Here is a 15526-nt window from a genome sequence, read left to right as displayed (position 1 = left end):
ATGCCACCCAACACACTTTGTTCACAAGTACCACCAGGACATCAAGGCATGGGAATTATTTTTTTTCCCCTCTGCTGTCAACCTCTTGAACTCACTCAATGCCCTCCCCCTCCCTTTTAGGGCTGCAGGTTCTGGCTGCTGTTTTCTGACTTTTTAGACTGTTTACAGCAACACCGTTATGTATCTTGTCAATACTGTTGGTTACTGTGTTTCAGTTTATTATTTATGTTTTTGGTAATTGTGTATGTTTGTATTCCCACTTCTACTTTTATTCTGAGATTTGTATGTGCCAAACCCAATTCCGGGTATGCTTATTAATTCAATGATTTCTGATAATGCAGTGCATAAATATCATTAAAAAACTGAGAAGAAAGAAACAGAACATACATGATCTAATTAATCATTTTATTTTTTGCTAGGTAACTTCCATATATAAAATAGCTATCCACATATTTACATAGGAGAATGTAGTCTTGCTTGATAAATCCAGCTGGGAGAATTCTGCATCTGAAGTGTCATAGTTTACTAAGCCGCCTTTTAATTTCCGCAACCAGAGCTCCTCTGGGAACCAAGACCTATGGACAATGAGAGATGGCATTGGTAGAGTGACAGGTTTATTCAGCAAAACAGAACAAGGATCAAAGTACCAACTGCGCTAAAGTGTCTCCAGCCCAGTGTAACGACATAGCACAGTAAACCTGTCTGCTAACTTGATTCCTATAGATACTGCTTAAGTGTCAATAGAAACATAGTTAATGTTTGTTTGTCGTTACTGGGAAATAATTGGAGACAGGTGTTTATACTGCTGTGGTCAGGTATTAAAAAAAGGGATTACTGCACAGGCAGGAGAAACAACTGCAACATGTGTGGTTTGCTATTTTACTTGCGGCGTCTTAAAATAATACCCATTAGATCAAATGATGGTCTCCATACTGAGCAATGTGGTACACTGTTCAACATGTGCAATTTAGCAGCTGTTCAATAATGTGTACTGTTGCTCTGAATGTTTGTGTGCTGTTAAACTAGTAGTCATAACAAGGGTAAAGAGTTGCCCAGGATGGATAAAACGTCATTAAAATACAATAAAATAGAAAAAATGGAGGTGGCTCCCCTCTCCAATGACACTAAAGAGATGGGTTAAAGTAGTTTTATTTGCACAGCATGCACAACGTGTTTCGTGGGTACAAGCCCACTTCCTCAGGCCAATAAAAATACCACTGTTTTAAAGCCAAAACACATGGAGCACCAAGAGAGGCACAGTTAAGGAGCTAAATGAACAGTTCGCAACACAGAGATCCGTAGACATTATTGAAAAGAGCTTCATGCTGGTCCAACAGGTGCTGGCTAGGATCACTGAAGAAGAGGGTGGGGTACAGCCAGTGCAGGATAGAGACTTTGTTCGTTTGGGCCACATTTAGAAGATGGGGTAGAAGTAATAGCGTAAGGGAGGCTAACCCAGAGTCGTCACACTGTAATAAATACGTATGATGTTGGGAAGCTGATTTTGGGGTAGTGGTGCCGCCACAAGACATGTCCTCTAGCAACCAAGAGACTGGCGGAACTGAAGTAAGTTTTAAAACAAACTGTTTCACTTACCTGGGGCTTCTGCAAGCCCCCAACAGCCGTCCTGTCCCTTGCCAGTCCTCCATGATCCTCTGTTCTCCTGCCACCAGCTACTTTCGGTTTCGCCACCGGGCCACCGCGCCTGCACAGCTTTGGCCATGTGTATCCTTTTTTGCGTTCCAGTCTGCAATAGTGCTATTGCAGACGGGAACGCGTAGCAAGGATACGCTTGGCAGGGCTGCGCAGGCCTCGACTTACAAGTCAAGGAATGAAATGGAACGGCAGTGGATGAACGGAGGATAGTGGAGGACCGGCGTGGGACAGGACGACTGCTGGGGGCTTGCAGAAGCCCCAGGTAAGTGAAACAGTTTGTTTTAAAACTAACTTCAGTTCCGCTTGAATCCCTCAATAGGCTAAAATCTAAAATGTAGTCTAAGTCGCAGGCCAAATTACTTATTAAGATTTAACATTTATGGAACAGTCTCAAACTAAGAGGTACAGACTAACCAGCAAGCTCATGGTGACCCAGAATTCATTGGAGTGTGTAAGGGACTACAGTCTCAAACTAAGTGGCGCAACTATAGCGACCATGGCTCCTCCCTCTTCTGCAGAGTAGTGCAGTAGAGAAGTTTAATATTTACTTGCATATTTACTCCAGTGCTGCTTTGGGTCTCCTCTGATCTTCCTGACAGCCACACGCTCTATGCTGTATACTTCTGGCTCCTGAGGCAAGTCATGTGATTGGGAGTAGGAGGTGTGGAAGCACAGAGTGTGAAGCTGCTGGGAAGAACAGAAGAGATCTGATGCACTAGGAGAGTAGCCCGGATCCAGCAGCAGACACGGACAGGTAAAGTATACTAAACCAGGCAAAGGGGGGCACATTTTACATAAGGGGGCACAGCGCCAGGGTTTCTGTTGCATTTGTCGCTCATCAAGATATCGCACGCCGTTCCTGCCATGCAGACGTTTGAGCATGTCGGCCCTACATCTTGCAGCATGTCCAAACGATACATGCGACCAATTTCGTTCAGAAGTTGGTCACATCATTGATCGGGCATGCTCTTGGCAGCACCGATTTTCATACAATGCAAATATAAGAATCGAATCGGATGGACGAATGGCTGCCAAGGCTTGACACCTTTACTTCCTGTGTGTTCCCAGGTTTAGCCATATGTCTCTCTATTATAATTGTTGTCTGTATAAATCGCGGACTTAGGTAAACATAACACATCTGTGTATGTACCTCTTCTCGTGTTGCTACATCTCTCAGTTTGATCACATGGTCCTTCATTTCCTGTTCCCCTATAATGGCCACTAATGGAATCCCTGAGCTCTCACAGTACTGCAGCTGGGTGAGCAGTTTAGGGCTCTTCTTGTATAATATTTCTGCCTGTGCAAAGGGAAAGAAAGACAAGTTAATAATATGTGAGTATATGAAACAATTACGCACTCCGATTTTATCATTGGTGGTGTGCAAGATAACAAGATCCTGTTACGTATCCTGTCCCGTTACTGATCACTTCATTACGTATCATAAAAGGTCAAAAATAATGACTAGCATATTGCTCCACCCACTGTCCTGAAGTGATGTGTTATGGGAGTTTCTGTGCCTTAGGCTAGGCACCTTAATTGTTCACCCCTCCCACCTTACCCAATCGTGGGAATGGGAAACTCGTAGCCTGCATTAATTTATTTTGTCAGCACCAATAACAAATTGATAGATTATATATGAAAATGGTGTAGTTTGTTTGTAGTCTGTATGGGCTTACCAGTAGGCTGAAAGTTTGAATACCACATTTAATAACTACATGAAACACTGTTTGTATCTGATATGGCCAACATAAGCTGAAAATATTATGCCGGATCTGTATTCTAAAGGTGGCCACTAACGGTCCAATTTCTAGCGAAAAATCGTTCGAGCGATCAGAAATTCTGATCGGATGAAAAATCGTTCAATACACCATCAACTAACCAATCATTGCTTCCTATCTATCACGACCACCAAGAAAATCCAAATTTTCGTTCGACGAAAATTCATTCGGGCGACATTTTTTTCACTCGTTCATAATCGATTGTGTCCACCAATGGAGATTATTTACAACCAATCCGATCAGAATTTCTGATCGCTCGGATGATTTTTCGCTAGAAATTGGACCGTTAGTGGCCAGCTTAAGTCTCTGTCCTGTCCTAGTATATACAAACATTTCTAATTCTCATAGTAAGAGAATTCCAACTTACATCCCGATCACAGAGCTGACCTTGGCTCTCTTCCACAATCACATATCCTTTGTAAGTACTAGGAACTCAGTGCAAGCAGGAGCAGCAAGTGGGGAAGGAACCTGAGGGTGAAATCAGCACATACTGGAAAACAACTGCTGTCACACAGCCGAAGGCAAGAGTAGGATTTAGCAGGGTTCAGTTGGAGGCTGATAAGGCACATTTTTAAGTTAATTAATCCTTTAAAACGACTGTGATGTGAATCTGAATAGTATTTTTGTTTTGTTCTAAAGCTGTACTGTGCTGTGGACAATGTGTTAGCGAGCGCTATTATTATTTAGAATTTATATAACACTGACATCTTGCACAGCACTTTACAAAGTATATAGTCATGTCATTAGCTGTCCCTCAAAAGGGCTCACAATCTATTCACAGGCAATCAATGACACAGTCATATAGGGAAGCCAGTTAACTTATCTGTATGTTTTTGGGATGTGGAAGGAGGGAAACTGGAATGCCTGGAGGAAACCCACAAAGACATGTGGAGAACATACATACATACTACATGGGGAGAACATACATACTCCTTGCAGATAGTGCCCCGGCTGGGAATTGAACAGGGGACACAGCACTGCAAGATAAGAGTGCTATCCACTACGCCAACGCGCTGCCCATGTACACGCTATGTATAAAAGTATAATAATATAAATTAAACTGTGATAAATTAGTACTTTTCCTAAGCCTGCCACATGGAAGTTCCTTACCTTGACTTTGACCTTTTCAACCATCCAATTGATTACTTCACTAAGCAACAAGAGAGCTTGGTTCAATTCACTGAATTCCCTCTGATAGTGTCGTTTTTTCACTTCAAATTCACTAAGTTTGTTATTCTCCTGTTATATTCTACTGTTTATTCAACATGAAAACAAGCACTGTAAATATTACTGCCTGGTTTTAGTTGCGAAAACTCTCAGTGACTAATGTAGCATTTATGACTATAGCAATAGTTTATATCAGTGTACTGATTGTTGGTGCCATCTTGTGGTAGTTTATAAAAATGCTACTACTCATTTTAGAATGGATCAGCTGTCACCGTAAGTATGAAATGATACAGTGCTGAAACCTTCTGCATAGTCATGTCACTGACTGTCCCTCATAAACTAAAGACGTTAATACTTTCTTTGCTTAGTCATCTACTAATGTGATGCCTTCTTGTTGGAGAGCAGATAGTGAGTGGGTAATAGTCCTCATCTGTCTTTTAGGGTGGTGTATTTAAAAAACCCGCAGCAGTTTTCTGCATCGCGCATGTGCGGAAGGGTATTTTAGCAATATACTTCTGCGCATGTCATCGATTGCCCAACAGGAAGTGAGCATCACTTTCGGCTTGGCCGAATGGCAGACCGATTACTGCATTCTAACACGGTAATCCCCAAAGGCTTGTTATTGGCGGTACGGTCCCCGGTGCGGCCACTACACCACTGCCACCAGTCTGCAGTGTGAAGCCACCTAAGGCTTTATATGTTGCAATCTCTTTACTGTTAAAAGTAAATAATCTACTGCCATTCAGGGCTTAAAGCGGATCTCCAGGCTAAAATTAGAATATAGCAGCCTTCCTGTAAACCATACATGTCAAACTCCGGCCCGCGGGCCAAATATGGCCCTCAGAACCACTACATTTGGCCCCCAAGTGGTTTCTTCACATTGCATAAGGTTTAGCCCACTGTAGGCCACCAGGGAAGCTGTATTGGAGGTGAAGGCCTAGACACCAGGGAAACCATAAGGGGAAGTAGCAGAAAGCACTAAACACCAGGGAACTGTATAGGGGAGGGTGGAGGCTACTAGACACTAGGGAACTTTATAGGGCAGGGAGGACCATTAGACACCAGGGAACTATATAGGGGAGGAAGGAGGACCAATAGACACCAGGAACTGTATAGGGGTCAGAGGTGGAACATTAGACACTAGGGAACTTTATAAAGGTAGGAAGGTGGCCAGTAGACATAAAGGTTGGCCCACGACTTGCTCCCAGTGTTCAATTTCGGCCCACTTTGTATTTGAGTTTGACACCCCTGCTGTAAACAAAACATTATAGTTACCTGCCCTGCCTTGTCCCTCAAAACTGTCCTGAAGACCCCTAATCACCCGACTTCCGGCGCACAGCCCCACCTCCCTGAACAAAAACGCCAAGATGTCTACTAAAGTTTACCGCATTAAATAGCCGGGTGTTTTTCTCCGGGTAGGGAGGGGAGACGGGGCCACGCACCGTAAGTGGGGTGATGCAGGATCTTCAGGACGACTTAGAGGGACAAGGCAGCAAAGGTAAGCAAAGCGCTCAGCCATCTGCAATGCGCTGCTGATGTATCACTATGGGATCATTCTAACTGCAGCCTTTTACGGTTTACATAAATCGCAAACATGCTGCACTTGTGGGGCAATTGCGTTTGGATTCTCGTTCTGTTGAACGGGAATCATAACGCAAATCTCTGCAAAATGGCAACGCAAAATTTGTGATTTGCATTCTGAGTGTGAACCGGCCCAAAGACCTGTGACCCATTTGCGGCGCTTTTCTAAGTGCTTGTGATTTGAAAAGCTCTTGCTAATGCAATGCTATGGATTTTTTTTTTAATCACATCCCTCAAGTGGGACCACACACATAGCATTAGATTAGCAAGAGCTTTTCAAGTCACAAGCACTTAGTAAAACACTGCTAGTGAGTCCCAGGCCTAAGACATATGATCAGTGTGAGGAGAGTACTCACTTTAAGCCCGGATTCCCACAACATGTTGAGAATCTTCATCCTCTCCTCCAGGAAGTGCGGCTGAGCTGCTGCCACTAACACCTGAGTTTCAGTGGTCCTGATTCTCTCACCTGAAGCCTGAAGATAAGATAGATGGAGAGATATTAGCAGAGGGGAGAGGTGAGCCAGAGACAGCCAGATGTAATAGGTAGGAAGAGGACAAAAGTGCTGGCACTGCAGTGTTTTGGCATGTGGTGGTAAGTGGGGGAGAGGGGAGTGGGGTGGCGATGGTTTCCTGCACATAAAGCTCCAGTAGGCAATATTTATCCAGCCAGAAAAAAAGTTGCGATCACAATCCTGACCTCTCAGCATGAGTATAGGACTTCCCTGCAAAGAATCCAAATATAGTGCAGTATTGTTTTCAATGAACCACCCAGTGATTCACTTCACACAGCTGTGTAAGAGATAGCCTCCACCACAATACAGAGGAAACAGGGGGGTATTTTTTCACCACCTTAGTGAGTCTCACTCACCAGAGTCTTTCTTGTATTCCAGCATATAAACCCTCCAACCTGGGCAACAACTGTATAGGACCTTCAAATATAAAAAGCGGGGCTCGCATAGCATAAAAAACCTTTTATATTTATTGCTAAAAGCCTTGTATAAAATATGCGTACCAGATTGCAGATCACAAGCGCTTATCTATGGTGCCAGCACCGCCGCGGTCGGATCTCCGCTGCACGCCACAGTCCCCGCTTGGATCACTTCCTCCTTCCGTCCCTCGTGACTCCTTAGCTCCGCGGATTCTTTGCAGGGAAGTCCTATACTCATGCTGAGAGATCAGGATTGTGATCGCAACTTTTTTTCTGGCTGGATTCTAAAGGAAGAGTGTACTCGAACAAAGTCTGCGGATCCCCTATATTGGTGACATTGGTGCTATATATATTTATACAGATTGTATCTAAGTGCTGTGGAGCGCAGTTCCTTTTTTGCCTCTTGGGGCATTATTGAAGGCAATATTTATGGCGTGCTCAGGCTTCAGTCAAATCTATGCATCCAGGAGAGAGAGGAGAAACTGCCGGCACTGCTGTCAATTGCTTTTTATTTTACTAGTGACAAAACATCATGCTGTTGCAAACATTGTATATATGGTCAAACAAAGTGTCACATACTGGAATGTGCTGGAAACAGTGCGGTAGGTGCAGGAAATGAAAGCATACAGCCGTTTTGCACAAATGGGCTTCTACGGAGGCTTGCACAGCCAATTTTCTTGGATTCTCTTGACTGAAGAGGTAGGTGGCACCACCAAACAAGATGAGTAGTTGTACTATAAGCAGGCATTCACCAGGGGGTTATCATTAAAGGAACAACATTGTAAAATGTAAAATGCATATGTATAACTTGTACATTTATCCCAGAGTAAAATGCAATATAAATTACTTTACTCCCATGTTGCTGTTGCTTACAGTAAACAGGTGACAGATCGGACAGGTTTTGGACTAGTCCATCTCCTCATGGGGGATTCTCAGTATTTCCTTTACTCTTTAGAAAAGTATTCTATGGAAAGGATCTATATAAGCTTGCTAGCTAGCTTCACTGCCCGCTTGCACACTATTTTGGCAGTTGGAGTGCACAACCGCCATTCAGTAGCGGCTTTGGAAAATAAAGGAAACCCCAGAAAAATCCCCAGGGGGAGATGGACTAGTCCAAAGTCTGTCAGATTTTTACAACCTATTGTGAGCAACAGTGACAAAGTAAAGAATACATTTATAGTCCATCTTAGTCTGGAACAAAGGTACATTTTATTCAAGTGCATTCACATGTATTTTAAATTTTAGAATTTTTCGTGATAGTGGTACTTTAAACAGCCTTTATTAGTCTATTATTTCAGAGCTAATAAGAGCCCCTTACTCAAGGTGAAACACCTGCAAAAAGCATAACTACAATAACGGTAATGTATAGTCATAAATATGCATCAATTAGGTGCACAGGAGTCACTGTGTGTAAGAACTAACGTAAAAAACACACCAATGTGAACAGAGTCTGCACAGGACCCCACTAAATGACCACCACCTACTCTGATTTCCAAATAAATATAATCAAGCTATACAGCAGACGGTTTATATACAGCAATTGGTTGACATACCTCTGCTTTCTGCTCAGCTATGGAAAAGATCCTTTCAATGCCAATGCTGACTCCTACACAGGGTACTTTCCTGCCTTTAGCATCAAACATGCCCACCAGGTCATCATAACGACCCCCAGCTGCTACGCTGCCAATATCCGCTTCATTATTCTGTGACGACTGATCTCCTAGCAATGCAGCCTCGTATATTACACCAGTGTAATAGTCCAGCCCACGGGCCAAACTCAAGTCAAAGACCATCTACAAAGTAAAAAAAAATCACAAGCAAGTCATGTAAAAAGAAATGCCTTATTGCAATGGAAAAATTGATACATTTTTAAAAAAACAGGCCTTGATCACATTTTACAATGTGCGCATTTCGGCAGCGCGTATGGTGTGTGATGTGCAAAAACCCCAGAAGTGCGTAGACAGCACTTCTGACGTCCAGATTATATTGCACTGCTGCAAGCATTTTCGGCAAAGCGCAGTGCTGATCCCAGTCACTGTAGTGAATGGGATCAGCAGCGAAGTGCACAAACGGCGTGTGATTGGGCACATTGCGTTCCGATCACATGCCCATTCTGCATTTACAATGTGAACGAGGCAGGGCCTCAGCTCACTGACGCAGTTGTGTCCGCTTTTCAGTTACACATCAATATTCTGAAAAGCAGACAGAAGCGGACACAACTGCGTTAGAGAGCTCAGACGCTAATGAAATGTGAAATCCCAACTAGCATATACTAAAGAAAAAGCATCTTTGTATTAATCATTTTCAGGGAATGTCTTTATAAAGAATAAAGGCCATGCTGAGAATCCCCCATAAAGAGATGGACTAGCCCCATGTCAGATTTCTAATACCTACTGTAAGTGACAGCAACATAGGAGATAAGTAATTTATGGCTCATTTTACTCTGGGAGTAAAGTACTTCTTATTTGTATGTGTTTTAAATTTTACGATTTTCACGACAGTTCCTCTTTAATGCAAACTTGAAGCGGAAAAAAAACCTTACAATATAATGAATTGAACGTGTAGAATGGATAATGAATAGAACGTTAAAAGCAAAGAAAAGAGTCTCATATTTTTAATTTCAGTTATATAACTTTTTTTTTTTTTTTTTTTTAGAACATTGCATCATACAGAATCAGAAAACTTTATTCGCCAAGTGCGACCATGTCACACCCGGAATTGCTTGTGGTTACATGGCAGAGACAAAGAGAGTAGAGAACAGACAGTACAAGCAAGCAAGCAAGCAAGCAAGCATCAATACATACAAACATAGTGGGGATAACATTGCACTAAAGCGGGGCATAGGGGCTGGACCATGTCCTTAGGGGTTCGCATACTGTCACAGTTGCAGTTTTATAACCACACTCTTTCTTTTAAGCTATAAAATAAAGCAGAAATAATGACCCTTTGAACTTTCCTGGAGGAAAACCTTATCTCAAGTTATCTCTCACGGTTTCTTGGCTGTTTAGGTGCTTCAGAAAACAGGATTGTATTTGACCCAATGGGTAGAATAGCTCAGAGAAGCTCTGTTGCATAGATAAGAACTGAAGTTTTTTTTAACTCATCCTGTACTGGAAAACAATATGACTCTTTTCTATGTTACTAATGTTCAATGTACAACTCGCACCGGGGCCAATAGCTCCTTAGCTACGCCACTGGTGATCCATCAGGAGAGATCACTGACCGAGCGGTCGAGTGGTGTCGGGGGCTGCCATACAAACCATAGATTCTTGGGGGATGCAGTCATTATCAGCCGCCTCGGTCATGTTTCATCTAGCTTGTGTACGGGGCTTAATGGTAAGCCTTCAGGGAGGAAAGGAGGCTGCACAATCACTACACTATGGGAAAAAAACAAAAAAACAGAACAGCAGTAAGCAATGCAGGGCACTGCTAAACTAGGCAGCACTAGTCTTACTATATTTTTTTTCTTGGGTTTAGATGGGCTTTAAGTTCTCCAAGACTAGATTCATACTTTTTGTGCACCTAGGCCACATATGTTGTGTCTCCCCTTTCTTGTGCCGCAGCACCCCTTCCATTCAATGTGCAGCCCTCTCTTCCATGTGTATCCTCCATGTACAGCAGCCCCATTCTTCCATTAACAGCACCCTTGAGCATCAGTTTCCCTTTTTCAAGTTGCTCCCCATTTTCAGCCTCCTGTTTCATATGTAGCAACCCCTTTCTAATGTCCAGGTGCCCAGTTAGGCTGCAGCATCCCAAGGCCTGGCCTTTGTGGTCTTTCCAGAAATCCGGCCCTAAAGTTCTCCAAATTTTCTCAATCTTGGAGAACTTTTGTCAATCAGGCCCTATTCCACAATCAAAAGTTGTAGAAAAGAATGTTAAAAGGTTAGGAAGGGGGTATAAAGTGATGAAGTCAAAGCAGTGCACACAATGGGCTTGATCCACTAAGACAAATAGCATGCCTTACCCGAGTTAACATGCCTTATTAGAGATAACACACCTTATCAGAGTAGCTTAGCAAGCGCTACAAACTTATGTATGCTAATTGGCAGTGCTACTCGTCCTGCCCTGAGCCTCTGCGGGTTCGTACGCTCACCATGCTACTCTGATAAGGCGTGTTAACTTTGATAAGGCGTGTTATCACTGATAAGGCATGTTAACTCAGATAAGGAATGCTATTTGCCTTAGTGAATCAAGCCCAATGTGTTTTGGCTTATTATATATGCTGACAAGCAAAAATGAATTATCAGCTTGTTATTATCTTTCCAAATAAGACATTTGTGCTTCCTAAAGATCTACAAAAAATTAGATTTTGCCCAAACCTTGTCTGCAATGCCAAAGATTTCCAAATAGTGGTACAGCAGGTTCAGCTCCTCCACAGCTTCCATAGCCAGCGGGTTGTGAGCGACCAGAGGATCGTCCCTCAGCTTTTCCAGCAAGGAGGAACCACCTGGGCACAGAGAACAATAGGAGAATGTGAGTCTTCTACCACATGAGAGGCATTTATTGGACTATCAAAAGTTATAATGGTGGATCACTTCTAAACGAACAACCTTTCTTCTGCCAGAACTGACGTGATGAGATAAACATGGATACATATAGTACTAGCCCTACAAATAACTTGTCTGAGGTTGCTTTTTATGTCATTGCAAGGGATGAAAACATTTTATCTATGCAAATGAGGTAGCAGAAATCAGCCACAGCCCTAACAAAAGAGGAAACAAAAGTCAAAACACTTCTGTTTGGCTGGGGAAATACTGGCCATAGCAAAACCAGTGAAAGTTTAAAAGGATATACACACACACACACACACCTTAAAACGCTTCAGGGCTGCAGCCACTTTGGGCACACTCTACGGGTGACCAGGATCATTAGGGAGCCTTGCTCATAGACTCCTTACTGTTTTTTACATACTTGCTTGAGTCGGAATTCAAACCCTGGTCAAAGGCTGAAATCCCACACCTTACCAGTACACAATTAAGTGCTCCTCTGAGGGACAGTTTATAACGTGACTATGGATGCTGTAAATCGATGCAGATGATTTTTGCACTATATACTGCATTTTCCGCCATATAAGATGCACTTTTTCTCCCCGCCACATCGGGGATTCCCTGCCTGTGTGCCCACAGTGTGCCGGCTCCCCCCACATGCCTGCGCTCCCTCTCCTGGTCCCCCTGGGTTTGTAGCAGCAGCTGCTTACCTCATCCGCCATACCCGCAGGACTGCAGACCTCCATGGTCTCCATGCAGCTTCCTCTAGTGATGGGCTTCCAATGATTGCGTCAACAGAAGCCCGTCACTAGTGGAAGCCGCATGGAGCACGAAGGTCTGCAGTACCCACGGGTATGGCAGTGAGGTAAGCGGCTGGCGCTTCACACCCTCAGGGGACCAGGAGAAAAAGGGGGGCCAGGAGAGGGAGCAGAGGGATGCGGGGGGAGGGGGAAACAGGAGAGGGAGGGGGGAGACATGGGGGAGACAGCAGGACACATGGGGGAGACATGGGAACACATGGGCCAGACATGGGGGACACAGGAGGACATATGGGAGACAGGAGGACACATGGGGCAGACATGCGGGGCACGGAAGGGCACATAAGGATACAGGAGGACACATGGGGGAGATATGGAGACACAGGAGGACACCATTTTGGGGGAGAATATGTACAAGATGCTCCTGGAATATGGATGCACAGGTTTAGTATATATATTTGTTTCCCTGGTTTTTGCCCTCTAAACCTAGGTGCAGCTTGTATTTCGGAGAATCTTATACGGTGGAAACTACGGTAAATATATACTCTGGGCCCCAGTGTGAGTTTTACACTGGCCCTATCAAGCACTCTATACTTAAATCAGCGCTTTGAGTCCCCAGGGAGAAAAGCGCTATATAAATATTATTGTTATTGTTATTGTTGTTAAATCAAACCTGCAAGGAGAAAAAGTTTATTAGCTAGCTACTTTCCAAAGTAGTGGGGAGCTTCTAGATACTCCAGAAGCTCCCGCTGCTGACCAGGAGCTTCCACACCTCCATGGCTGTGCTCCCATTGGTGTACGAGTGCGACTGTACAGTGCAGGTGTGAGTATGGTCTGTGCATATCCAGAAGTGTAAAGCTGCTCATGCATGGAGAAAAAAAATCCATGCACGGGCAACTACTGTGGGCCTGCATGGACTGTACTTGTACAGTACAGTGGTGCAGGGCCGGGCAGAGGCAAGAGAGGCTCCAGCCTCAGGGCGCTGTGTAGGAGGGGGCACACAACGCACTCAGCCATCATTCGCCTATTGTGTTTGAAGCAGAGAAAAATAAGAAAAGGGGATACATGGCAGTGATTGCAAGCCAGATAACTAGAGATTAAGGTATTGTGAGGGATGGGGGGCCCTGGGACGCCTCTTAGTCTAATACCAATCTGTGTCTGATGACTGGGGTGGGAGGTATAGAGGGGTGCACGTTGGAGTCTCAGCCTTGGGTGCTGAAGGACCTTGTCCTGGCTCTGCAGAGGTGACTGTACATAAATGGGAACACAGATGAGATGAGAATGCTTTAACAATTGACAGAGCACCAATACTGTCAAGGACATCTGTGCTGTGAGAGTGGTGTGAGCTGGGGGAGGGGGACACTGTGTTAATGATAAAGTGCTACTCAACAAACATGTAAAGATGATTATTACTACCATAGCGCCAATGAAGAGCTACTACAGCAATTGAAGGAGGCGCTTGGTGGGCCTTCCTGGTCCAACCTCTGCATACCCTATAGCTACACTACTGCGTGTCCTTGTTCTAGGGGTCTAAAGGCCCATATCCAGCGTTTTTCATGACGCACATCACCCACGGCGATCGTTTATTTTTGAACGACTGACATGTTGGATTAAATCGCAGAGGCTCATTCTGAACCTCATTGATTTTTGCTGGTTTTGCCACAATCATTTTGCCGTGATCATGTAAACAATCGTTAACATGACCCTTCCTTTACGACGGCGCAAACAATGCTTGCAGATTTGGCCTGATGGATCAGTGAACGATCGTTCATTGGTGGAGTTCCCCGACCCATCTGGCCGTGGATACTTAGCTTAACCGCTTTTTCCACCCATGCAATATATCTACATCCTCTGTGACTTCATCAAAGCCATGAGGACATAGATATACGATTCTTACCTGCAGCATATTTTGTGCACCCCCCCCCCGGAACTTTCAGCTGCAGTACTAATTGGTGAAAGGGAACTTGTCCCTTTAAGCCAATTAGTCCTCCCCCCACAGATGAACGATAACTGCAGTAGCCAAATGCAGTAATCGTTCATCCTTCCTCCACCATGGGCAGATTGCTAATAAAAAGCAGCTGCAAGCAGCGTCTCTCACCTTGCCTCGTTCCTGCGACCACCCTGCAGCCAAAGCCTCTATTTACCGCTTTGTACTCTATCCGGGTCCCGGCTTGATGAGTTCAGAGTGGTGAACTGAGGCTCCAGCTGCAGGATGGTCGCAGGAACCAGGCAAGGTGAGACAGGCTGCTTGCTGATGCTTTTTTTCAAGCGATCTGGCCATGGAGGGGGCTGCCAGGGTAGGGGGGCACATCTGGCTATTCATACTGGGGATGCGAGGATCCCTGATGGGGGGTGGGGGTGAAGTTTGCAACTGGGGGATAAAACAATGGGGCCACATCTGGCCATTTTGAGGGGGAAACTTTGTACTGGGGACACATCTGGCTATAATGGGGGAATGCATACCTGGTGACATATTTGGCTATAATGATGGGCACTAATCCTGGGGGCACATCTGCCTATCTATACTGGGGGGTGGCAAATACATGGGACACATCTGGCTATACTGGGGGGACTGATACGGTGGACACATCTGGCTATACTGGGGGCTGATACTGTGGACACATCTGGCTATCTATACTGGGGGAAATAATACTTGTGGCATGCTTTTTATCTACTGTAAACTGTAATTGGTAAAAACTAAGAAATAATGTTTTTTTCCTCTCTTTCCCATTAAAATTCATAGAAAACATTTTTTTCTTGGGACAAATCCCCCCCCCCCCCCCAATGAAAGTCTAGTTTGTCTTGAAAAAAACGACATATGTATCATTTAGGTGTCGTGAGTAGGGATAAAGTTATTGCTGATTAAATAGGGACACAGCTAAAACGTCAAAACTGCTCTGGTCCATAAGTGGAAAACAAGGTCTGGATGTGAAGTGGTTAAGCCTTGCCATTTTATACAGTCCTATATCAAAATGGTTTTCCTTTAAGCAACCATTGTAGTATGGCTAATCTAGTATATGCCTGCAGGGGTTAAATAAAGGTCACCCAGAAAATGAAATGGCAGCCTTATTGGCATATGCTAATCTATAAGCCCCAGCTTTGCCTCTGCCTCTGTTATCATCAGGGCAGACAAGGTGTATATTCAGCTCGGGCATAAAATGGAAGAAAGAC

General features: G+C 44.2%; 1 protein-coding gene across 4 annotated transcripts in view; it reads right to left on the bottom strand.

The window, feature by feature from the left end:
- Positions 1-391: 391 nt before the first annotated feature.
- LOC137564215 (histidine--tRNA ligase, cytoplasmic-like) overlaps positions 392-15526 on the bottom strand; it is a 152334-nt gene continuing 137199 nt past the window's right edge. For 3 of the 4 annotated variants that reach the window (XM_068277801.1, XM_068277800.1, XM_068277802.1), the window contains exons 10-14: positions 11430-11557; positions 8664-8903; positions 6539-6655; positions 2807-2953; positions 392-575 (exon numbers count right to left, since the gene is read on the bottom strand). In XM_068277801.1, coding sequence (XP_068133902.1) covers positions 516-575; positions 2807-2953; positions 6539-6655; positions 8664-8903; positions 11430-11557 — 692 coding nt within the window. In that variant the 3' untranslated portion in view covers positions 392-515. The remainder of the gene's footprint in view (positions 576-2806; positions 2954-6538; positions 6656-8663; positions 8904-11429; positions 11558-15526) is intronic. The other variant, XM_068277803.1, reaches the window with a different exon arrangement.

Source organism: Hyperolius riggenbachi, chromosome 3 (assembly GCF_040937935.1).
Source record: "Hyperolius riggenbachi isolate aHypRig1 chromosome 3, aHypRig1.pri, whole genome shotgun sequence".
In the NCBI taxonomy this organism is placed as follows: Eukaryota; Metazoa; Chordata; class Amphibia; order Anura; family Hyperoliidae; genus Hyperolius; species Hyperolius riggenbachi.
This window is presented reverse-complemented; position numbering and strand designations above follow the sequence as displayed.